General features: G+C 44.1%; 1 protein-coding gene across 1 annotated transcript in view; it reads right to left on the reverse strand.

The window, feature by feature from the left end:
• Positions 1–2,806: 2,806 nt before the first annotated feature.
• The window catches only part of LOC116330911 (mucin-2-like), a 34,503-nt gene continuing 13,709 nt past the window's right edge, over positions 2,807–23,600 (reverse strand). Inside the window, 46 exon segments of the mRNA XM_039614176.1 lie at positions 2,807–3,055; positions 3,159–3,282; positions 3,711–3,750; positions 3,844–3,972; positions 4,106–4,204; positions 4,339–4,461; positions 4,553–4,593; positions 4,757–4,861; positions 4,947–5,127; positions 5,219–5,250; positions 5,337–5,437; positions 5,601–5,670; positions 5,792–5,967; positions 6,068–6,278; positions 6,366–6,549; positions 6,668–6,915; positions 6,996–7,170; positions 7,253–7,265; positions 7,348–7,626; positions 7,795–8,057; positions 8,099–9,705; positions 10,111–10,606; positions 10,609–11,347; positions 11,349–11,460; positions 11,463–11,632; positions 11,999–12,419; positions 12,422–12,741; positions 12,871–12,954; positions 13,096–13,164; positions 13,266–14,100; positions 14,103–14,272; positions 14,639–15,385; positions 15,516–15,689; positions 15,728–15,870; positions 15,955–16,095; positions 16,137–17,178; positions 17,544–17,639; positions 18,021–18,742; positions 18,920–19,118; positions 19,157–19,285; positions 19,861–20,486; positions 20,984–21,158; positions 21,474–21,647; positions 21,744–22,054; positions 22,608–22,748; positions 22,790–23,388. Coding sequence (XP_039470110.1) covers positions 2,848–3,055; positions 3,159–3,282; positions 3,711–3,750; positions 3,844–3,972; positions 4,106–4,204; positions 4,339–4,461; positions 4,553–4,593; positions 4,757–4,861; positions 4,947–5,127; positions 5,219–5,250; positions 5,337–5,437; positions 5,601–5,670; positions 5,792–5,967; positions 6,068–6,278; positions 6,366–6,549; positions 6,668–6,915; positions 6,996–7,170; positions 7,253–7,265; positions 7,348–7,626; positions 7,795–8,057; positions 8,099–9,705; positions 10,111–10,606; positions 10,609–11,347; positions 11,349–11,460; positions 11,463–11,632; positions 11,999–12,419; positions 12,422–12,741; positions 12,871–12,954; positions 13,096–13,164; positions 13,266–14,100; positions 14,103–14,272; positions 14,639–15,385; positions 15,516–15,689; positions 15,728–15,870; positions 15,955–16,095; positions 16,137–17,178; positions 17,544–17,639; positions 18,021–18,742; positions 18,920–19,118; positions 19,157–19,285; positions 19,861–20,486; positions 20,984–21,158; positions 21,474–21,647; positions 21,744–22,054; positions 22,608–22,748; positions 22,790–23,388 — 13,244 coding nt within the window. The 3' untranslated portion in view covers positions 2,807–2,847.

Genomic DNA, 23,600 nt, shown 5'->3' on the forward strand with positions numbered 1-23,600 from the left:
TAAAATACTATATACAATAGAATAAAATAGAATAGAATAATATATACAATAGAATAAAATAGAAATACAAATACTATATACAACTGAGTAGGAAAATACAAAAACACAACTTCGTCAGAAGAAGAATTGCACGTATAGCAGTCTTATTGCACATGTGTGGGTTTGTGTGTTTGATCAGCTGCAAAAGTCTTTATTGTAGAGTCTGACAGCAGTGGGGAGGAAAGACCTGCGAAATCTCTCCGTCCCACACCGTGGGTGCCGCAGTCTCCCACTGAAGGAGCTGCTCAGTGCTGTCACAGTCTCATGCATGGGGTGGGAGATGTTGTCCAACAGGGATGACAGCTTAGCCACCATTCTCCTGTCACTCACCACCTCCACTGGGTCCAGAGGGCATCCCAGAACAGAGCTGGCCCTTCGGATCAGCCTGTTCAGTCTCTTCCTGTCCCCAGCAGAGATGCTGCCACCCCAGCAGACCACACCATAGAAGATGGCTGAGGCCACCACAGAGTCATAGAAGGTCTTCAGGAGTGGGCCTCCACTCCAAACGACCTGAGTCTCCAAGCAGGTACAGCCTGCTCTGCCCTTTCCTGTAGAGGGCGTCTGAGTTATGAGTCCAGTCCAGTTTGTTGTTCAGATGAACACCAAGGTACCTGTAGCTGTCCACAGCCTCGATGTCCATACCTTGGATGTTCAGTGGTTGCAGTGGAGGATGCTTGTGCCTGCGGAAGTCTACCACCAGTTCCTTGGTTTTACTGGCGTTGATCTGGAGGTAGTTCAGCTGGCACCAGTCCACAAAGTCTTGAGTCAGTCCTCTGTACTCCTTGTCGTCCCCATCAGTGATGAGGCCGACTATTGCAGAGTCATCAGAGAACTTCTGCAGGAAGCACTGGGTGGAGTTGTGGGAGAAGTCTGCAGTGTAGATGGTGAAGAGGAACGGAGCCAGAACCGTTCCCTGTGGGGCCCCGTGACTGCAGGCGACCCTGTCCGACACACAGCCCTGAGTCCTCACATACTGTGGTCGGTCGGTGAGGTAGTCCAAAATCCAGGTAGTGAGGTGATGGTCCACCCAGAGTTCTCCAGCTTGTCCTTCAGAACCGAGGGAAGAATGGTGTTGAAGGCACTGGAGAAATCAAAGAACATGATTCTCACAGTGCTCCCAGCGGTCTCCAGGTGAGCGAGGGAACGATGTAGGAGGTGAATGATGGCATCATCCGCTCCAATGCCAGGCTGGTAGGCAAACTGAAGTGGGTCCAGTGATGAGCTCACAAGGCGCCGAAGCTGAGCCAGGACCAGCCGCTCCAGGGTCTTCATCAGGTGGGATGTCAGAGCCACCGGCCTGTAGCTGTTGAGGTCCTTGGGGCGTGAAGTCTTTGGCACTGGAACAACACAGGAAGTTTTCCAGAGCTGTGGGACTCTTCCCAGCCTCAGGCTCAGGTTGAAGAGGTGCTCCATCACACCACACAGTTGGTCCGCGCAGGACCTGACGACCCTCGAGCTGATGCCATCTGGACCCGCTGCCTTCTTGGCTTTAATCCTCCTCAGTTCCCTCCGAACCTGGGTGGTTGAGATATTAATTGTATATCCTGAAATTTTGCCAAATGAGGTGACCAAATTAAGAAGGGATGGTACAGATTCTTCTGCATTACGCAGGTATAATAGTACATCGTCTGCATACAAACTAATAAGTTTCAACCCCTCCGACCAAGAGCCCTTGTATTTTTGGATGAGCTCTTATCTTAATCGCAAGGGGCTCTAATGCCAGAGCAAATAGAGCAGGGGACAGGGGGCAGCCCTGCTGAACAGAGCGCTGCAAAGGAAATGGCGCCGACCTCTCTTAATTTGTGAGAACTGAACAGATTGGATTTGCGTATACTAATTTTACCCAAGATATAAATATTTCACCAAACCCAAACTTCCGTAATGACTCGAACATATAAAACCACTCAACCTGATCAAAGGCTTTGTGTGCATCAAGAGCTAAAATTGCTACTCCTCCTGAACTACCATGGTCAGAATAGATGGTGAGAAGACGTCTAACATTGAAAAAACAACTTCCTGTTTATCTGACTGAGGCAGCTCTTACCCCTCATTTTATGACAGGCAGACCCCCACTGTCAATAAATTCCTCACAGTCTGCCCAGGAGGTAGATATGCCATATTGTTACACACCAAAGTTTATAGCTAAACAAACTCATTTGGCAGTCAGAGGTTGAGAGCTTTAAGGTCACATGAAATGCTTTGAGAATAGAAGTCCACAATTGTTCTACAAGGGTTGACCAAGTCATCCTAACAAAACACACTTCCTGTTCTTCTGATCTGCAGCTGCCGCTGTTATCTAAGCACATTCTATTCTAATTGTTGTTTTATTCTACTCACAAAACCAAGGGTTCATGAGTGTTTATGGACTTGTGTATATTTGCTGGTTTGGTTTGCCTCACCTGGAGCACGCACCAGAAATTAACCTGCATAATGTTGTCATTTCACTGTAAATAAACGCACTGTCTTCATTCTAAGAGTCCTGCTTTTGGGTCCTACTTTCCCCACACCGTGACATGCCAACTTTATTGTTTTTTTTCTTTAAATACTTTTACTTTAATGTCATTGTGAAAGTTTATTTAGGATTTGTGTGATGTAAAAACAAATTAAATGTTTAGATTTTGTTTTAACAGAAAAAAGAAAAATGGAAGAAATGAGACATTAACTGAGTTGCAATTTTTTATTTTGATCAGTTGATAAATACTCAAGCCACAAGAGCAATTACTTTGTAAGATATGTAATGATTTCTAAGAAAATATGGGAAGAAACAATTGTATGTCACATCTGTGAAAATGGAGATGGACTGTTTCATCACAGCAGTGTGAAGCTTCTCTTCCTGCGAACATGATGTCCAGCTCTGGTGCAGTCCGTCTTGGTACAACCACACTGCTCCACATACATGTATGTGTAGGGGACCGTGTCTCCATTCAAGCAGACCAGGTCAGCAGTGCGATTGCTGAAGTTTATCTCCTTACAGCATGAGCAGGAATGCTCCATCGCTGCTGCTGCTTCAGAGTACCTAAAGAAAGCAGGGGACAGGTTCATTGATATAATCAAAGTGTAAAGTAACACTTTTTGTAACTTTCCAGGGAAATATGAGATAATAGTAAAGGTATCCTTACATGGTGTAAGTGTTGCAGGATCCTTCACAATATGGCATATCTACCTCCTGGGCAGACTGACAACCGTTGACTGTAATATGGGTTTTCATGGACATTAACTTGCATCCCTTCTCCTTCTCCACACCTTTTACAAAAAAGATGTTGAGTTAGTTTCTTTTATTTCTATTTAATGTAAATTTGTCTACCATTCTGTTCCGCTTATCGAGATTTCGTAGGCTGAAAGGCAGGTACATCCTGGACAGGTCAACACTCTGTCATAGGGCTAACAGAGACAGACGAGCATTCACACCTAAATTCACACCTATGGGGAATTTAGACTCACCAGTTAACCTAACTCCACTAACTAAATGTCTTTGGACTATTGGAGAAAGACAGAGTATCCAGGGAAAACCCATGCAGACATGAGGAGAACATGCAAACTCCACACAGAAAAACCCGGGCTAGATGCTGAATTTAAAACAAGTCACTTCCTGCTGTGAGGCAATAATGTTATCCACCACGCCACCATGCTGCCCCTGATTAAAATGTTATATATCAAAATGTTATACTCACAAATTTTGCAACAGCCGTTTGCTGCAGTTTGAATCGTGTCCTAACAACAAAAATATACAACGTTAACAAAATTCTTTTCATTTCAGATAGATACAGTCAATTAATCAAGATACATTTTTAAGAGCATACTTACGGGTTGGCAGTTGCTCTCTTGGAATGGTGGGCAGACAGTCTGTGAATGGCTTGCTGTTAAAGTCTCACCATTCTTGACACAGGTGTAATGTTCACATTTATTCCCCGGTGGTGACCAGGTTTCTCCTTGCTAGAAGGCAGTGAGATAGATGTATACAAAAATCCACACAAACTTAAGAATATTTATTTAAATACATAACACATCAACACATATTGCTTGCTTGGCTTAGGTGAATTATCACATGAAGTTACAACCATCTTACAGTCAAAAGTTGTTTGGTTCCATTATTGTTGACAACACAGTGTGTCTGTACACACTTCCCGCAGCATTCATCAGAATCACTTTCCACATATTCATATCCCTGTGAGACACCGAGAGAGATGGGACGTTTAGCTTGTGAAGCCCAATCTAGCAAGTAACACACTAAAGACACCAAAGGAAAACAAAACTGGGATGTATGGTGTAAGTGAAGATGAAGGGTTTATTGTCTCTTACCAGTTCACAGCTTTCTTTACATTGTTGAAACACACAAATTATTTTTAATAGACCAGATTTTGGGTCAATCTCATTGGCACAGGTACAATCCTGACATGCAATCACAGGAACTGAAGAACCAGGCTTTCAAATAAAAAGGAAATGTCATACATAATTATGTGCATCATTAAAGGCAAAAAGGTGAGAAATGACAAAGCATATGCTTCTTATTTACCTGGTATTCAGTTTCTCTGTGAACACAAACTCTTTTAGGTTCTAGGAAAGAGTTAGACAAAGACGAGGTGACTTGCATGAAAGTACAGTATATATCTCTCTCTATATAGATATATATATATATATATCTATATATATAGAGAGAGAGAGAGAGAGAGAGAGAGATATAGATATATAGATATTCAAACTGTATTAATGAGATTACCACATGTATGTTCTGCACAGCATTTTCCATCAGGGACACTGACAACTGGCTTATATCCAATTGGACAGTTCATATTGCTGACTGGGCAAGTGTTAGGTTGACATTCTGCAGAGATCATGGCACAGTGAGAAACTACCACAATCAAATAACATTCTGGAAAAATGTAGCGTGCTTTGATACTACGTCTTACGGCAAACATAGGTAGAACAGCAGGGGTCTGATGGACTGGTCTGGTTGACAAGGACAAACCCAGGGGCAGAGCAGTTTGTAGTGGCCGGTGGTGGTGGGCACACCTTAGACTTGCAAGTCACAGTCTTGGTGGATTCTTCACAGATGCAGTCCTGGCATTTGTACTCAAATCTTTCATTGAACTGAAAGAATAAACCACAATAAATATTATTTTTCTCTTGCAAGTAAACAATAAAGAGTAGAATTTCAGGTAAAAAGAAAGAAGAAGATCACCTCACGAGGAATGCCCTCAGGATCAAGACATCCTGTTGGAAAATAAAAAAGTCACTAAAACTATATCATATACTTAAGTCAGTAGTAGTAAATTGAAAATATTACAAAAAGTAATTACCACATTTTTCAACACATATTCCAGACTCCTGGTTGAAAAGTTTCATTCCATCAGGACAAAAGCAGCCCTCTGTAGTGTAGTTCATAGTTTGTCCACTTGGACTGTAAAATAAGTTACATTGAAACAGCAGTTAAATTCATTCAGTTTAGTTGATAGACAGTGTAACTTTTACTTATTGCCACTAAAAAAACATTGATTTATTGCCATATTTTGTCATGATCATATCCCCTGGAAATGTTTTTGGATAGCTTTGCAGAAACGTACTTGTCCTCACAGGTTGGCTGTTCTGCAGGACCACAAGGCTTGTAAACTTTGCCTAATGGGCATTCACCAGCTGATGATGAAGAAAAGAACTTCATTGTTTTGTTTTTTGACTTTAATATACATGCTGACAAATTGTCACTTGTGATTCTAACCAATTCAAAACATTTACAAAATGATGAAGGGTTGCTTACCACACAGTGTGGTGTGGTTCCTCCAGTAAATGCAAATTCCAGCCTGAGCACAGGCTGCAGCATAAGTCTGTAAACTTGTGCACTCCACTGTTGGATTTGAAACGTGACAGCTATCAAAAATGCAACCTCTGTAGAAATTTTCTGGAGAGACAAATGGATGGCACTCTGCAAAGAGACTGTTTTAACAAAAGACACAAAAATAAATGTATTTTGTTTTAAGTGCATACTGGTAATAGTACAGCAATAAACTGTTGGGACTGATCAGCTAATGCTTACCTAGCTTTAAGTAGGTCACACATGGAGTCTGGTTTGCATGGAGCTAAGGTAGGTGGTGGTTCAGGTGCACTGGTAGGTAGTGCAGGTGGTGTTGGGCAGTTGGGCTGGTAAAGGTCTTCAACAGGCCAATAGTCAGCCATCACTGCACAGCTTTCCACCAGCTTACCTCCGGGCAACATGCAGTCGTCAGCCTGGTTATTGTTGCATGTTCCTGACAATAGTAATAAAACATTTAATATTGCAGTATAACCTCAAACTAAGGGTTAAGAAATATGGCCACTTTAGTGAACTTTCTCACCACAATGTCCCTGTGTGTTTTTGCCAAAGTACTGGAATGGAAGAGTTACACTGAAGCCTGTTATTCCAAATGTAATAACTACTTTTAGTCGAGGAATCTCTAAAATCAGGTTAAGGCCTGAATTCATGATCTTAACACCTTGTTGAGAATAAGGTAGGTTCAAACTTTCTCCATTTTTCAGTACCTACAAAAGAATAATTGCACAATTTGTAAAAAAGAAATATACTGTAAAAATAATATATATTGGTTATTTTGCAGAGAAATACAATAAAATATTGGCAATCATATATGCATAAATTTACCTCCAGCTGTGCAGCTCCAATAAGATTATGATTAATGAGTGTGATGACGTGTGATACATATGATACTGTTATCGATCGTGGACAAGAAACATCTTCAGTTGGATCACAAAAGACATTGTCAATATAAATCTCCAAGTTATGTATTGGTAAAATCTCTTTCATCAAAACATAAGTACAGTTTCCTTGATAACTGTAGTAAAGTCCATCAAACGTGATGTAATGTGGATCTCCCCACCCTTCACATACGCCTGAAAAGAAAGAAAAAATATTTAAGGGATGGGATAAAACATGAATGGAAGAAATGTTTTTTACACACAAAATAACTTACAGTCGCAAGTATAATATTGACAGCAGTAGTACTCGTCATACACCAGAACTGGTTTCTTTCCATTGGTGCAACTTATGTTTTGAAGCGGTGGACATTCATATGGAACAATTTCTATTGTGTTGTTCTCTATGCATCTGGCCATGGTGCAGTTGCACAAATAGAAGGTCTCATTTTGCTTGAAGAAAAAAGCACAAACAAAAAGAGTAAAGGTATTTTAAAATTTTTTGGGCCAAAAACCTAATCAAGAAGTTTGTTACTGAAAAATTGAAACTAATCAAAATTTCATTAAATACAAAGCTATTGAAAGCATTTTTATGTTTATTGGGTCTTACTGAAACACCCCAATCAGGGCAGTCTGGTGGAGGAAGAGAAGTAGTTGTAGTAGGTGTAGTTGAAGTTATTGTTGTAGGAGGTGTAGTTGTGGTAGTCGGAGGTGTTGGTGTACTTGAAGTAGAAGGAGTGGTGGTAGTTGTAGGAGGTGTAGTCGTAGTTGTTGTAGTAGGAGGTGTATTTGTGGTAGTCGGAGGTGTTGGTGTAGTTGTTGTAGGAGGAGTAGTTGTACTTGTAGGAGGTGTAGTCATAGTTGTTGGAGTAGGAGTAGTAGTTGTCGTTGTAGGAGGTGTAGTTGTAGCTGTAGTCGGAGGTGTGGGTGTAGTTGTTGTAGTTGGAGGTGTAGTTGTGGTAGTCGGAGGTGTGGTTGTAGTTGTAGTAGGCGGAGTAGTTGTTGTAGTTGGAGGTGTAGTTGTGGTAGTAGGAGGTTTATTTGTAGTTGTTGTAATTGGAGGTGTAGTTGTTGTACTCAGTGGTGTTGGTGTGGTTGTAGTAGGAGGTGTAGGTGTGGTTGTAGTAGGAGGTGTAGGTGTGGTATTCGGAGGTGTTGGTGTGGTTGTAGTTGTAGTTGTGGTAGTCGGAGGTGTTGGTGTAGTTGTAGTAGGAGGAGTAGTTGTGGTAGGAGGAGGTGTAGTTGTGATAGTTGTAATTGTGGTCATAGTTGTTGTAGTTGCAGGTGTAGTTGTGGTAGTGGTATGTGTGGGTGTAATTGTAGTAGGAGGAGTAGTTGTACTTGTAGGAGGTGTAGTCGTAGTTGTTGTAGTAGGAGTAGTAGTTGTCGTTGTAGGAGGTGTAGTTGTAGCTGTAGTCTGAGGTGTTGGTGTGGTTGTAGTTGGAGGGGTAGTTGTGGTAGTCGGAGGTGTGGTTGTAGTTGTAGTAGGCGGAGTAGTTGTGGTAGTTGGTGGTGTGGGTGTAATTGTAGTAGGAGGAGTAGTTGTAGTTGTAGGAGGAGTGGTTGTAGTAGTGGTAGTCGAAGGTGTTGGTGTGGTTGTAGTAATCAGAGGTGTCGATGTAGTCGTAGTACTAGGCGGTGTGGTTGTTGAACATATGTTGCAACAATATACCCTGATCTCATAGTCAAAGCACTTTCTTGGTGGTCTGGTCTGGTCTTCTGCCCTACATATTAAACCAATGTCCTGATCACAAGTAACAACTTGGCCAGTTTCAGCCACAAAGTCATCAAAGGTTTTGTCCGGGTAATCTACTGCTCTACACTCAATATCTTTAATATTTTCACATATTTGAAGACCACTATCTGTGATGTTTTTGTATGTTTCCCAATCACTTTTGTCCTTTGGATCATCCACATCATACCAGCCTGACCACGCACATGTGGTACCTGGAATGCAAGTAGTCGATGAGATTGTGGTTATACTTGTGGTAGTCGGAGGTGTGGGTGTAGTTGTAGTAGAAGGAGTGGTTGCTGTAGTCGGAGGTGTGGTTGTAGTTGTTGTAGTTGGAGGTGTAGTTGTAGCTGTAGTCTGAGGTGTTGGTGTGGTTGTAGTTGGAGGTGTAGTTGTGGTAGTCGGTGGTGTGGGTGCAGTTGTAGTAGGAGGAGTAGTTGTACTTGTAGGAGGTGTAGTCGTAGTTGTTGTAGTAGGAGTAGTAGTTGTCGTTGTAGGAGGTGTAGTTGTAGTTGTTGTAGTAGGAGTAGTAGTTGTCGTTGTAGGAGGTGTAGTTGTAGCTGTAGTCTGAGGTGTTGGTGTGGTTGTAGTTGGAGGGGTAGTTGTGGTAGTCGGAGGTGTGGTTGTAGTTGTAGTAGGCGGAGTAGTTGTTGTACTAGGCGGTGTAGTTGTGGTAGTTGGTGGTGTGGGTGTAATTGTAGTAGGAGGAGTAGTTGTACTTGTAGGAGGTGTAGTCGTAGTTGTTGTAGTAGGAGTAGTAGTTGTCGTTGTAGGAGGTGTAGTTGTAGCTGTAGTCTGAGGTGTTGGTGTGGTTGTAGTTGGAGGGCTAGTTGTGGTAGTCGGAGGTGTGGTTGTAGTTGTAGTAGGCGGTGTAGTTGTGGTAGCTGGTGGTGTGGGTGTAGTTGTAGTAGGAGGAGTAGTTGTACTTGTAGGAGGTGTAGTCGTAGTTGTTGTAGTAGGAGTAGTAGTTGTCATTGTAGGAGGTGTAGTTGTAGCTGTAGTCTGAGGTGTTGGTGTGGTTGTAGTTGGAGGGGTAGTTGTGGTAGTCGGAGGTGTGGTTGTAGTTGTAGTAGGCGGAGTAGTTGTTGTAGTAGGCGGTGTAGTTGTGGTAGTTGGTGGTGTGGGTGTAATTGTAGTAGGAGGAGTAGTTGTAGTTGTAGGAGGAGTGGTTGTAGTAGTGGTAGTCGAAGGTGTTGGTGTGGTTGTAGTAATCAGAGGTGTCGATGTAGTCGTAGTACTAGGCGGTGTGGTTGTTGAACATATGTTGCAACAATATACCCTGATCTCATAGTCAAAGCACTTTCTTGGTGGTCTGGTCTGGTCTTCTGCCCTACATATTAAACCAATGTCCTGATCACAAGTAACAACTTGGCCAGTTTCAGCCACAAAGTCATCAAAGGTTTTGTCCGGGTAATCTACTGCTCTACACTCAATATCTTTAATATTTTCACATATTTGAAGACCACTATCTGTGATGTTTTTGTATGTTTCCCAATCACTTTTATCCTTTGGATCATCCACATCATACCAGCCTGACCACGCACATGTGGTACCTGGAATGCAAGTAGTCGATGAGATTGTGGTTATACTTGTGGTAGTCGGAGGTGTGGGTGTAGTTGTAGTAGAAGGAGTAGTTGCTGTAGTCGGGGGTGTGGTTGTAGTTGTTGTAGTTGGAGGTGCAGTTGTGGTAGTCGGAGGTGTTGGTGTGGTTGTAGTTGGAGGTGTAGCTGTGGTAGTCGGAGGTGTGGTTGTAGTTGTAGTAGGCGGTGTAGTTGTGGTAGTTGGTGGTGTGGGTGTAGTTGTAGTAGGAGGAGTAGTTGTACTTGTAGGAGGTGTAGTCGTAGTTGTTGTAGTAGGAGTAGTAGTTGTCGTTGTAGGAGGTGTAGTTGTAGCTGTAGTCTGAGGTGTTGGTGTGGTTGTAGTTGGAGGTGTAGTTGTGGTAGTCGGAGGTGTGGTTGTAGTTGTAGTAGGCGGAGTAGTTGTTGTAGTAGGCGGTGTAGTTGTGGTAGTTGTTGGTGTGGGTGTAGTTGTAGTAGGAGGAGTAGTTGTACTTGTAGGAGGTGTAGTCGTAGTTGTTGTAGTAGGAGTAGTAGTTGTCGTTGTAGGAGGTGTAGTTGTAGCTGGAGTCTGAGGTGTTGGTGTGGTTGTAGTTGGAGGGTAGTTGTGGTAGTCGGAGGTGTGGTTGTAGTTGTAGTAGGCGGAGTAGTTGTTGTAGTAGGCGGTGTAGTTGTGGTAGTTGGTGGTGTGGGTGTAATTGTAGTAGGAGGAGTAGTTGTAGTTGTAGGAGGAGTGGTTGTAGTAGTGGTAGTCGAAGGTGTTGGTGTGGTTGTAGTAATCAGAGGTGTCGATGTAGTCGTAGTACTAGGCGGTGTGGTTGTTGAACATATGTTGCAACAATATACCCTGATCTCATAGTCAAAGCACTTTCTTGGTGGTCTGGTCTGGTCTTCTGCCCTACATATTAAACCAATGTCCTGATCACAAGTAACAACTTGGCCAGTTTCAGCCACAAAGTCATCAAAGGTTTTGTCCGGGTAATCTACTGCTCTACACTCAATATCTTTAATATTTTCACATATTTGAAGACCACTATCTGTGATGTTTTTGTATGTTTCCCAATCACTTTTGTCCTTTGGATCATCCACATCATACCAGCCTGACCACGCACATGTGGTACCTGGAATGCAAGTAGTCGATGAGATTGTGGTTATACTTGTGGTAGTCGGAGGTGTGGGTGTAGTTGTAGTAGAAGGAGTGGTTGCTGTAGTCGGAGGTGTGGTTGTAGTTGTTGTAGTTGGAGGTGCACTTGTGGTAGTCGGAGGTGTTGGTGTGGTTGTAGTTGGAGGTGTAGTTGTGGTAGTCGGTGGTGTGGGTGTAGTTGTAGTAGGAGGAGTAGTTTGTACTTGTAGGAGGTGTAGTCGTAGTTGTTGTAGTAGGAGTAGTAGTTGTCGTTGTAGGAGGTGTAGTTGTAGCTGGAGTCTGAGGTGTTGGTGTGGTTGTAGTTGGAGGGTAGTTGTGGTAGTCGGAGGTGTGGTTGTAGTTGTAGTAGGCGGAGTAGTTGTTGTAGTAGGCGGTGTAGTTGTGGTAGTTGGTGGTGTGGGTGTAATTGTAGTAGGAGGAGTAGTTGTAGTTGTAGGAGGAGTGGTTGTAGTAGTGGTAGTCGAAGGTGTTGGTGTGGTTGTAGTAATCAGAGGTGTCGATGTAGTCGTAGTACTAGGCGGTGTGGTTGTTGAACATATGTTGCAACAATATACCCTGATCTCATAGTCAAAGCACTTTCTTGGTGGTCTGGTCTGGTCTTCTGCCCTACATATTAAACCAATGTCCTGATCACAAGTAACAACTTGGCCAGTTTCAGCCACAAAGTCATCAAAGGTTTTGTCCGGGTAATCTACTGCTCTACACTCAATATCTTTAATATTTTCACATATTTGAAGACCACTATCTGTGATGTTTTTGTATGTTTCCCAGTCACTTTTGTCCTTTGGATCATCCACATCATACCAGCCTGACCACGCACATGTGGTACCTGGAATGCAAGTAGTCGATGAGATTGTGGTTATACTTGTGGTAGTCGGAGGTGTGGGTGTAGTTGTAGTAGAAGGAGTGGTTGCTGTAGTTGGAGGTGTGGTTGTAGTTGTTGTAGTTGGAGGTGCAGTTGTGGTAGTCGGAGGTGTTGGTGTGGTTGTAGTTGGAGGTGTAGCTGTGGTAGTCGGAGGTGTGGTTGTAGTTGTAGTAGGCGGTGTAGTTGTGGTAGTTGGTGGTGTGGGTGTAGTAGGAGGAGGAGTAGTTGTACTTGTAGGAGGTGTAGTCATAGTTGTTGTAGTAGGAGTAGTAGTTGTCGTCGTAGGAGGTGTAGTTGTAGCTGTAGTCTGAGGTGTTGGTGTGGTTGTAGTTGGAGGTGTAGTTGTGGTAGTCGGACGTGTGGTTGGAGTTGTAGTAGGCGGAGTAGTTGTTGTAGTAGGCGTGTAGTTGTGGTAGTTGGTGGTGTGGGTGTAATTGTAGTAGGAGGAGTAGTTGTAGTTGTAGGAGGAGTGGTTGTAGTAGTGGTAGTCGAAGGTGTTGGTGTGGTTGTAGTAATCAGAGGTGTCGATGTAGTCGTAGTACTAGGCGGTGTGGTTGTTGAACATATGTTGCAACAATATACCCTGATCTCATAGTCAAAGCACTTTCTTGGTGGTCTGGTCTGGTCTTCTGCCCTACATATTAAACCAATGTCCTGATCACAAGTAACAACTTGGCCAGTTTCAGCCACAAAGTCATCAAAGGTTTTGTCCGGGTAATCTACTGCTCTACACTCAATATCTTTAATATTTTCACATATTTGAAGACCACTATCTGTGATGTTTTGTATGTTTCCCAATCACTTTTGTCCTTTGGATCATCCACATCATACCAGCCTGACCACGCACATGTGGTACCTGGAATGCAAGTAGTCGATGAGATTGTGGTTATACTTGTGGTAGTCGGAGGTGTGGATGTAGTTGTAGTAGAAGGAGTGGTTGCTGTAGTCGGAGGTGTGGTTGTAGTTGTTGTAGTTGGAGGTGCAGTTGTGGTAGTCGGAGGTGTTGGTGTGGTTGTAGTTGGAGGTGTAGTTGTGGTAGTCGGTGGTGTGGGTGTAGTTGTAGTAGGAGGAGTAGTTGTACTTGTAGGAGGTGTAGTCGTAGTTGTTGTAGTAGGAGTAGTAGTTGTCGTTGTAGGAGGTGTAGTTGTAGCTGGAGTCTGAGGTGTTGGTGTGGTTGTAGTTGGAGGGGTAGTTGTGGTAGTCAGAGGTGTGGTTGTAGTTGTAGTAGGCGGAGTAGTTGTTGTAGTAGGCGGTGTAGTTGTGGTAGTTGGTGGTGTGGGTGTAATTGTAGTAGGAGGAGTAGTTGTAGTTGTAGGAGGAGTGGTTGTAGTAGTGGTAGTCGAAGGTGTTGGTGTGGTTGTAGTAATCAGAGGTGTCGATGTAGTCGTAGTACTAGGCGGTGTGGTTGTTGAACATATGTTGCAACAATATACCCTGATCTCATAGTCAAAGCACTTTCTTGGTGGTCTGGTCTGGTCTTCTGCCCTACATATTAAACCAATGTCCTGATCACAAGTAACAACTTGGCCAGTTTCAGCCACAAAGTCATCAAAGGTTTTGTCCGGGTAATCTACTGCTCTACACTCAATATCTTTAATATTTTCACATATTTGAAGACCACTATCTGTGATGTTTTTGTATGTTTCCCAATCACTTTTGTCCTTTGGATCATCCACATCATACCAGCCTGACCACGCACATGTGGTACCTGGAATGCAAGTAGTCGATGAGATTGTGGTTATACTTGTGGTAGTCGGAGGTGTGGGTGTAGTTGTAGTAGAAGGAGTGGTTGCTGTAGTCGGAGGTGTGGTTGTAGTTGTCGTAGTTGGAGGTGCAGTTGTGGTAGTCGGAGGTGTTGGTGTGGTTGTAGTTGGAGGTGTAGCTGTGGTAGTCGGAGGTGTGGTTGTAGTTGTAGTAGGCGGTGTAGTTGTGGTAGTTGGTGGTGTGGGTGTAGTTGTAGTAGGAGGAGTAGTTGTACTTGTAGGAGGTGTAGTCGTAGTTGTTGTAGTAGGAGTAGTAGTTGTCGTTGTAGGAGGTGTAGTTGTAGCTGGAGTCTGAGGTGTTGGTGTGGTTGTAGTTGGAGGGTAGTTGTGGTAGTCGGAGGTGTGGTTGTAGTTGTAGTAGGCGGAGTAGTTGTTGTAGTAAGCGGTGTAGTTGTGGTAGTTGGTGGTGTGGGTGTAATTGTAGTAGGAGGAGTAGTTGTAGTTGTAGGAGGAGTGGTTGTAGTAGTGGTAGTCGAAGGTGTTGGTGTGGTTGTAGTAATCAGAGGTGTCGATGTAGTCGTAGTACTAGGCGGTGTGGTTGTTGAACATATGTTGCAACAATATACCCTGATCTCATAGTCAAAGCACTTTCTTGGTGGTCTGGTCTGGTCTTCTGCCCTACATATTAAACCAATGTCCTGATCACAAGTAACAACTTGGCCAGTTTCAGCCATAAAGTCATCAAAGGTTTTGTCCGGGTAATCTACTGCTCTACACTCAATATCTTTAATATTTTCACATATTTGAAGACCACTATCTGTGATGTTTTTGTATGTTTCCCAATCACTTTTGTCCTTTGGATCATCCACATCATACCAGCCTGACCACGCACATGTGGTACCTGGAATGCAAGTAGTCGATGAGATTGTGGTTATACTTGTGGTAGCCGGAGGTGTGGGTGTAGTTGTAGTAGAAGGAGTGGTTGCTGTAGTTGGAGGTGTGGTTGTAGTTGTCGTAGTTGGAGGTGCAGTTGTGGTAGTCGGAGGTGTTGGTGTGGTTGTAGTTGGAGGTGTAGCTGTGGTAGTCGGAGGTGTGGTTGTAGTTGTAGTAGGCGGTGTAGTTGTGGTAGTTGGTGGTGTGGGTGTAGTTGTAGTAGGAGGAGTAGTTGTACTTGTAGGAGATGTAGTCGTAGTTGTTGTAGTAGGAGTAGTAGTTGTCGTTGTAGGAGGTGTAGTTGTAGCTGTAGTCTGAGGTGTTGGTGTGGTTGTAGTTGGAGGTGTAGTTGTGGTAGTCGGACGTGTGGTTGTAGTTGTAGTAGGCGGAGTAGTTGTTGTAGTAGGCGGTGTAGTTGTGGTAGTTGGTGGTGTGGGTGTAATTGTAGTAGGAGGAGTAGTTGTAGTTGTAGGAGGAGTGGTTGTAGTAGTGGTAGTCGAAGGTGTTGGTGTGGTTGTAGTAATCAGAGGTGTCGATGTAGTCGTAGTACTAGGCGGTGTGGTTGTTGAACATATGTTGCAACAATATACCCTGATCTCATAGTCAAAGCACTTTCTTGGTGGTCTGGTCTGGTCTTCTGCCCTACATATTAAACCAATGTCCTGATCACAAGTAACAACTTGGCCAGTTTCAGCCACAAAGTCATCAAAGGTTTTGTCCGGGTAATCTACTGCTCTACACTCAATATCTTTAATATTTTCACATATTTGAAGACCACTATCTGTGATGTTTTTGTATGTTTCCCAATCACTTTTGTCCTTTGGATCATCCACATCATACCAGCCTGACCACGCACATGTGGTACCTGGAATGCAAGTAGTCGATGAGATTGTGGTTATACTTGTGGTAGTCGGAGGTGTGGGTGTAGTTGTAGTAGAAGGAGTGGTTGCTGTAGTCGGAGGTGTGGTTGTAGTTGTCGTAGTTGGAGGTGCAGTTGTGGTAGTCGGAGGTGTTGGTGTGGTTGTAGTTGGAGGTGTAGCTGTGGTAGTCGGAGGTGTGGTTGTAGTTGTAGTAGGCGGTGTAGTTGTGGTAGTTGGTGGTGTGGGTGTAGTTGTAGTAGGAGGAGTAGTTGTACTTGTAGGAGGTGTAGTCGTAGTTGTTGTAGTAGGAGTAGTAGTTGTCGTTGTAGGAGGTGTAGTTGTAGCTGGAGTCTGAGGTGTTGGTGTGGTTGTAGTTGGAGGGTAGTTGTGGTAGTCGGAGGTGTGGTTGTAGTTGTAGTAGGCGGAGTAGTTGTTGTAGTAGGCGGTGTAGTTGTGGTAGTTGGTGGTGTGGGTGTAATTGTAGTAGGAGGAGTAGTTGTAGTTGTAGGAGGAGTGGTTGTAGTAGTGGTAGTCGAAGGTGTTGGTGTGGTTGTAGTAATCAGAGGTGTCGATGTAGTCGTAGTACTAGGCGGTGTGGTTGTTGAACATATGTTGCAACAATATACCCTGATCTCATAGTCAAAGCACTTTCTTGGTGGTCTGGTCTGGTCTTCTGCCCTACATATTAAACCAATGTCCTGATCACAAGTAACAACTTGGCCAGTTTCAGCCACAAAGTCATCAAAGGTTTTGTCCGGGTAATCTACTGCTCTACACTCAATATCTTTAATATTTTCACATATTTGAAGACCACTATCTGTGATGTTTTTGTATGTTTCCCAATCACTTTTGTCCTTTGGATCATCCACATCATACCAGCCTGACCACGCACATGTGGTACCTGGAATGCAAGTAGTCGATGAGATTGTGGTTATACTTGTGGTAGCCGGAGGTGTGGGTGTAGTTGTAGTAGAAGGAGTGGTTGCTGTAGTTGGAGGTGTGGTTGTAGTTGTCGTAGTTGGAGGTGCAGTTGTGGTAGTCGGAGGTGTTGGTGTGGTTGTAGTTGGAGGTGTAGCTGTGGTAGTCGGAGGTGTGGTTGTAGTTGTAGTAGGCGGTGTAGTTGTGGTAGTTGGTGGTGTGGGTGTAGTTGTAGTAGGAGGAGTAGTTGTACTTGTAGGAGGTGTAGTCGTAGTTGTTGTAGTAGGAGTAGTAGTTGTCGTTGTAGGAGGTGTAGTTGTAGCTGTAGTCTGAGGTGTTGGTGTGGTTGTAGTTGGAGGTGTAGTTGTGGTAGTCGGACGTGTGGTTGGAGTTGTAGTAGGCGGAGTAGTTGTTGTAGTAGGCGGTGTAGTTGTGGTAGTTGGTGGTGTGGGTGTAATTGTAGTAGGAGGAGTAGTTGTAGTTGTAGGAGGAGTGGTTGTAGTAGTGGTAGTCGAAGGTGTTGGTGTGGTTGTAGTAATCAGAGGTGTCGATGTAGTCGTAGTACTAGGCGGTGTGGTTGTTGAACATATGTTGCAACAATATACCCTGATCTCATAGTCAAAGCACTTTCTTGGTGGTCTGGTCTGGTCTTCTGCCCTACATATTAAACCAATGTCCTGATCACAAGTAACAACTTGGCCAGTTTCAGCCACAAAGTCATCAAAGGTTTTGTCCGGGTAATCTACTGCTCTACACTCAATATCTTTAATATTTTCACATATTTGAAGACCACTATCTGTGATGTTTTGTATGTTTCCCAATCACTTTTGTCCTTTGGATCATCCACATCATACCAGCCTGACCACGCACATGTGGTACCTGGAATGCAAGTAGTCGATGAGATTGTGGTTATACTTGTGGTAGTCGGAGGTGTGGGTGTAGTTGTTGTAGTTGGAGGTGCAGTTGTGGTAGTCGGAGGTGTGGTTGTAGTTGTTGTAGTTGGAGGTGCAGTTGTGGTAGTCGGAGGTGTTGGTGTGGTTGTAGTTGGAGGTGTAGTTGTGGTAGTCGGAGGTGTGGTTGTAGTTGTAGTAGGCGGAGTAGTTGTTGTAGTAGGCGGTGTAGTTGTGGTAGTTGGTGGTGTGGGTGTAATTGTAGTAGGAGGAGTAGTTGTAGTTGTAGGAGGAGTGGTTGTAGTAGTGGTAGTCGAAGGTGTTGGTGTGGTTGTAGTAATCAGAGGTGTCGATGTAGTCGTAGTACTAGGCGGTGTGGTTGTTGAACATATGTTGCAACAATATACCCTGATCTCATAGTCAAAGCACTTTCTTGGTGGTCTGGTCTGGTCTTCTGCCCTACATATTAAACCAATGTCCTGATCACAAGTAACAACTTGGCCAGTTTCAGCCACAAAGTCATCAAAGGTTTTGTCCGGGTAATCTACTGCTCTACACTCAATATCTTTAATATTTTCACATATTTGAAGACCACTATCTGTTATGTTTTTGTATGTTTCCCAATCACTTTTGTCCTTTGGATCATCCACATCATACCAGCCTGACCACGCACATGTGGTACCTGGAATGCAAGTAGTCGATGAGATTGTGGTTATACTTGTGGTAGTCGGAGGTGTGGGTGTAGTTGTAGTAGAAGGAGTGGTTGCTGTAGTCGGAGGTGTGGTTGTAGTTGTTGTAGTTGGAGGTGCAGTTGTGGTAGTCGGAGGTGTTGGTGTGGTTGTAGTTGGAGGTGCAGTTGTGGTAGTCGGAGGTGTTGGTGTGGTTGTAGTTGGAGGTGTAGCTGTGGTAGTCGGAGGTGTGGTTGTAGTTGTAGTAGGCGGTGTAGTTGTGGTAGTTGGTGGTGTGGGTGTAGTTGTAGTAGGAGGAGTAGTTGTACTTGTAGGAGGTGTAGTCGTAGTTGCTGTTGTAGTAGGAGTAGTAGTTGTCGTTGTAGGAGGTGTAGTTGTAGCTGGAGTCTGAGGTGTTGGTGTGGTTGTAGTTGGAGGGGTAGTTGTGGTAGTCGGAGGTGTGGTTGTAGTTGTAGTAGGCGGAGTAGTTGTTGTAGTAGGCGGTGTAGTTGTGGTAGTTGGTGGTGTGGGTGTAATTGTAGTAGGAGGAGTAGTTGTAGTTGTAGGAGGAGTGGTTGTAGTAGTGGTAGTCGAAGGTGTTGGTGTGGTTGTAGTAATCAGAGGTGTCGATGTAGTCGTAGTACTAGGCGGTGTGGTTGTTGAACATATGTTGCAACAATATACCCTGATCTCATAGTCAAAGCACTTTCTTGGTGGTCTGGTCTGGTCTTCTGCCCTACATATTAAACCAATGTCCTGATCACAAGTAACAACTTGGCCAGTTTCAGCCACAAAGTCATCAAAGGTTTTGTCCGGTAATCTACTGCTCTACACTCAATATCTTTAATATTTTCACATATTTGAAGACCACTATCTGTGATGTTTTTGTATGTTTCCCAATCACTTTTGTCCTTTGGATCATCCACATCATACCAGCCTGACCACGCACATGTGGTACCTGGAATGCAAGTAGTCGATGAGATTGTGGTTATACTTGTGGTAGCCGGAGGTGTGGGTGTAGTTGTAGTAGAAGGAGTGGTTGCTGTAGTTGGAGGTGTGGTTGTAGTTGTCGTAGTTGGAGGTGCAGTTGTGGTAGTCGGAGGTGTTGGTGTGGTTGTAGTTGGAGGTGTAGCTGTGGTAGTCGGAGGTGTGGTTGTAGTTGTAGTAGGCGGTGTAGTTGTGGTAGTTGGTGGTGTGGGTGTAGTTGTAGTAGGAGGAGTAGTTGTACTTGTAGGAGGTGTAGTCGTAGTTGTTGTAGTAGGAGTAGTAGTTGTCGTTGTAGGAGGTGTAGTTGTAGCTGTAGTCTGAGGTGTTGGTGTGGTTGTAGTTGGAGGTGTAGTTGTGGTAGTCGGACGTGTGGTTGGAGTTGTAGTAGGCGGAGTAGTTGTTGTAGTAGGCGGTGTAGTTGTGGTAGTTGGTGGTGTGGGTGTAATTGTAGTAGGAGGAGTAGTTGTAGTTGTAGGAGGAGTGGTTGTAGTAGTGGTAGTCGAAGGTGTTGGTGTGGTTGTAGTAATCAGAGGTGTCGATGTAGTCGTAGTACTAGGCGGTGTGGTTGTTGAACATATGTTGCAACAATATACCCTGATCTCATAGTCAAAGCACTTTCTTGGTGGTCTGGTCTGGTCTTCTGCCCTACATATTAAACCAATGTCCTGATCACAAGTAACAACTTGGCCAGTTTCAGCCACAAAGTCATCAAAGGTTTTGTCCGGGTAATCTACTGCTCTACACTCAATATCTTTAATATTTTCACATATTTGAAGACCACTATCTGTGATGTTTTGTATGTTTCCCAATCACTTTTGTCCTTTGGATCATCCACATCATACCAGCCTGACCACGCACATGTGGTACCTGGAATGCAAGTAGTCGATGAGATTGTGGTTATACTTGTGGTAGTCGGAGGTGTGGGTGTAGTTGTTGTAGTTGGAGGTGCAGTTGTGGTAGTCGGAGGTGTGGTTGTAGTTGTTGTAGTTGGAGGTGCAGTTGTGGTAGTCGGAGGTGTTGGTGTGGTTGTAGTTGGAGGTGTAGTTGTGGTAGTCGGAGGTGTGGTTGTAGTTGTAGTAGGCGGAGTAGTTGTTGTAGTAGGCGGTGTAGTTGTGGTAGTTGGTGGTGTGGGTGTAATTGTAGTAGGAGGAGTAGTTGTAGTTGTAGGAGGAGTGGTTGTAGTAGTGGTAGTCGAAGGTGTTGGTGTGGTTGTAGTAATCAGAGGTGTCGATGTAGTCGTAGTACTAGGCGGTGTGGTTGTTGAACATATGTTGCAACAATATACCCTGATCTCATAGTCAAAGCACTTTCTTGGTGGTCTGGTCTGGTCTTCTGCCCTACATATTAAACCAATGTCCTGATCACAAGTAACAACTTGGCCAGTTTCAGCCACAAAGTCATCAAAGGTTTTGTCCGGGTAATCTACTGCTCTACACTCAATATCTTTAATATTTTCACATATTTGAAGACCACTATCTGTTATGTTTTTGTATGTTTCCCAATCACTTTTGTCCTTTGGATCATCCACATCATACCAGCCTGACCACGCACATGTGGTACCTGGAATGCAAGTAGTCGATGAGATTGTGGTTATACTTGTGGTAGTCGGAGGTGTGGGTGTAGTTGTAGTAGAAGGAGTGGTTGCTGTAGTCGGAGGTGTGGTTGTAGTTGTTGTAGTTGGAGGTGCAGTTGTGGTAGTCGGAGGTGTTGGTGTGGTTGTAGTTGGAGGTGCAGTTGTGGTAGTCGGAGGTGTTGGTGTGGTTGTAGTTGGAGGTGTAGCTGTGGTAGTCGGAGGTGTGGTTGTAGTTGTAGTAGGCGGTGTAGTTGTGGTAGTTGGTGGTGTGGGTGTAGTTGTAGTAGGAGGAGTAGTTGTACTTGTAGGAGGTGTAGTCGTAGTTGTTGTAGTAGGAGTAGTAGTTGTCGTTGTAGGAGGTGTAGTTGTAGCTGGAGTCTGAGGTGTTGGTGTGGTTGTAGTTGGAGGGTAGTTGTGGTAGTCGGAGGTGTGGTTGTAGTTGTAGTAGGCGGAGTAGTTGTTGTAGTAGGCGGTGTAGTTGTGGTAGTTGGTGGTGTGGGTGTAATTGTAGTAGGAGGAGTAGTTGTAGTTGTAGGAGGAGTGGTTGTAGTAGTGGTAGTCGAAGGTGTTGGTGTGGTTGTAGTAATCAGAGGTGTCGATGTAGTCGTAGTACTAGGCGGTGTGGTTGTTGAACATATGTTGCAACAATATACCCTGATCTCATAGTCAAAGCACTTTCTTGGTGGTCTGGTCTGGTCTTCTGCCCTACATATTAAACCAATGTCCTGATCACAAGTAACAACTTGGCCAGTTTCAGCCACAAAGTCATCAAAGGTTTTGTCCGGGTAATCTACTGCTCTACACTCAATATCTTTAATATTTTCACATATTTGAAGACCACTATCTGTGATGTTTTGTATGTTTCCCAATCACTTTTGTCCTTTGGATCATCCACATCATACCAGCCTGACCACGCACATGTGGTACCTGGAATGCAAGTAGTCGATGAGATTGTGGTTATACTTGTGGTAGCCGGAGGTGTGGGTGTAGTTGTAGTAGAAGGAGTGGTTGCTGTAGTTGGAGGTGTGGTTGTAGTTGTCGTAGTTGGAGGTGCAGTTGTGGTAGTCGGAGGTGTTGGTGTGGTTGTAGTTGGAGGTGTAGCTGTGGTAGTCGGAGGTGTGGTTGTAGTTGTAGTAGGCGGTGTAGTTGTGGTAGTTGGTGGTGTGGGTGTAGTTGTAGTAGGAGGAGTAGTTGTACTTGTAGGAGGTGTAGTCGTAGTTGTTGTAGTAGGAGTAGTAGTTGTCGTTGTAGGAGGTGTAGTTGTAGCTGTAGTCTGAGGTGTTGGTGTGGTTGTAGTTGGAGGTGTAGTTGTGGTAGTCGGACGTGTGGTTGGAGTTGTAGTAGGCGGAGTAGTTGTTGTAGTAGGCGGTGTAGTTGTGGTAGTTGGTGGTGTGGGTGTAATTGTAGTAGGAGGAGTAGTTGTAGTTGTAGGAGGAGTGGTTGTAGTAGTGGTAGTCGAAGGTGTTGGTGTGGTTGTAGTAATCAGAGGTGTCGATGTAGTCGTAGTACTAGGCGGTGTGGTTGTTGAACATATGTTGCAACAATATACCCTGATCTCATAGTCAAAGCACTTTCTTGGTGGTCTGGTCTGGTCTTCTGCCCCACACATATTAAACCAATGTCCTGATCACAAGTAACAACTTGGCCAGTTTCAGCCACAAAGTCATCAAAGGTTTTGTCCGGGTAATCTACTGCTCTACACTCAATATCTTTAATATTTTCACATATTTGAAGACCACTATCTGTGATGTTTTGTATGTTTCCCAATCACTTTTGTCCTTTGGATCATCCACATCATACCAGCCTGACCACGCACATGTGGTACCTGGAATGCAAGTAGTCGATGAGATTGTGGTTATACTTGTGGTAGTCGGAGGTGTGGGTGTAGTTGTTGTAGTTGGAGGTGCAGTTGTGGTAGTCGGAGGTGTGGTTGTAGTTGTTGTAGTTGGAGGTGCAGTTGTGGTAGTCGGAGGTGTTGGTGTGGTTGTAGTTGGAGGTGTAGTTGTGGTAGTCGGAGGTGTGGTTGTAGTTGTAGTAGGCGGAGTAGTTGTTGTAGTAGGCGGTGTAGTTGTGGTAGTTGGTGGTGTGGGTGTAATTGTAGTAGGAGGAGTAGTTGTAGTTGTAGGAGGAGTGGTTGTAGTAGTGGTAGTCGAAGGTGTTGGTGTGGTTGTAGTAATCAGAGGTGTCGATGTAGTCGTAGTACTAGGCGGTGTGGTTGTTGAACATATGTTGCAACAATATACCCTGATCTCATAGTCAAAGCACTTTCTTGGTGGTCTGGTCTGGTCTTCTGCCCTACATATTAAACCAATGTCCTGATCACAAGTAACAACTTGGCCAGTTTCAGCCACAAAGTCATCAAAGGTTTTGTCCGGGTAATCTACTGCTCTACACTCAATATCTTTAATATTTTCACATATTTGAAGACCGCTATCTGTTATGTTTTTGTATGTTTCCCAATCACTTTTGTCCTTTGGATCATCCACATCATACCAGCCTGACCACGCACATGTGGTACCTGGAATGCAAGTAGTCGATGAGATTGTGGTTATACTTGTGGTAGTCGGAGGTGTGGGTGTAGTTGTAGTAGAAGGAGTGGTTGCTGTAGTTGGAGGTGTGGTTGTAGTTGTTGTAGTTGGAGGTGCAGTTGTGGTAGTCGGAGGTGTTGGTGTGGTTGTAGTTGGAGGTGTAGTTGTGGTAGTCGGAGGTGTGGTTGTAGTTGTAGTAGGCGGAGTAGTTGTTGTAGTAGGCGGTGTAGTTGTGGTAGTTGGTGGTGTGGGTGTAATTGTAGTAGGAGGAGTAATTGTAGTTGTAGGAGGAGTGGTTGTAGTAGTGGTAGTCGAAGGTGTTGGTGTGGTTGTAGTAATCAGAGGTGTCGATGTAGTCGTAGTACTAGGCGGTGTGGTTGTTGAACATATGTTGCAACAATATACCCTGATCTCATAGTCAAAGCACTTTCTTGGTGGTCTGGTCTGGTCTTCTGCCCTACATATTAAACCAATGTCCTGATCACAAGTAACAACTTGGCCAGTTTCAGCCACAAAGTCATCAAAG

The sequence above is a fragment of the Oreochromis aureus genome, linkage group 7 (genome assembly GCF_013358895.1).
Source record: "Oreochromis aureus strain Israel breed Guangdong linkage group 7, ZZ_aureus, whole genome shotgun sequence".
NCBI lineage: Eukaryota > Metazoa > Chordata > Actinopteri > Cichliformes > Cichlidae > Oreochromis > Oreochromis aureus.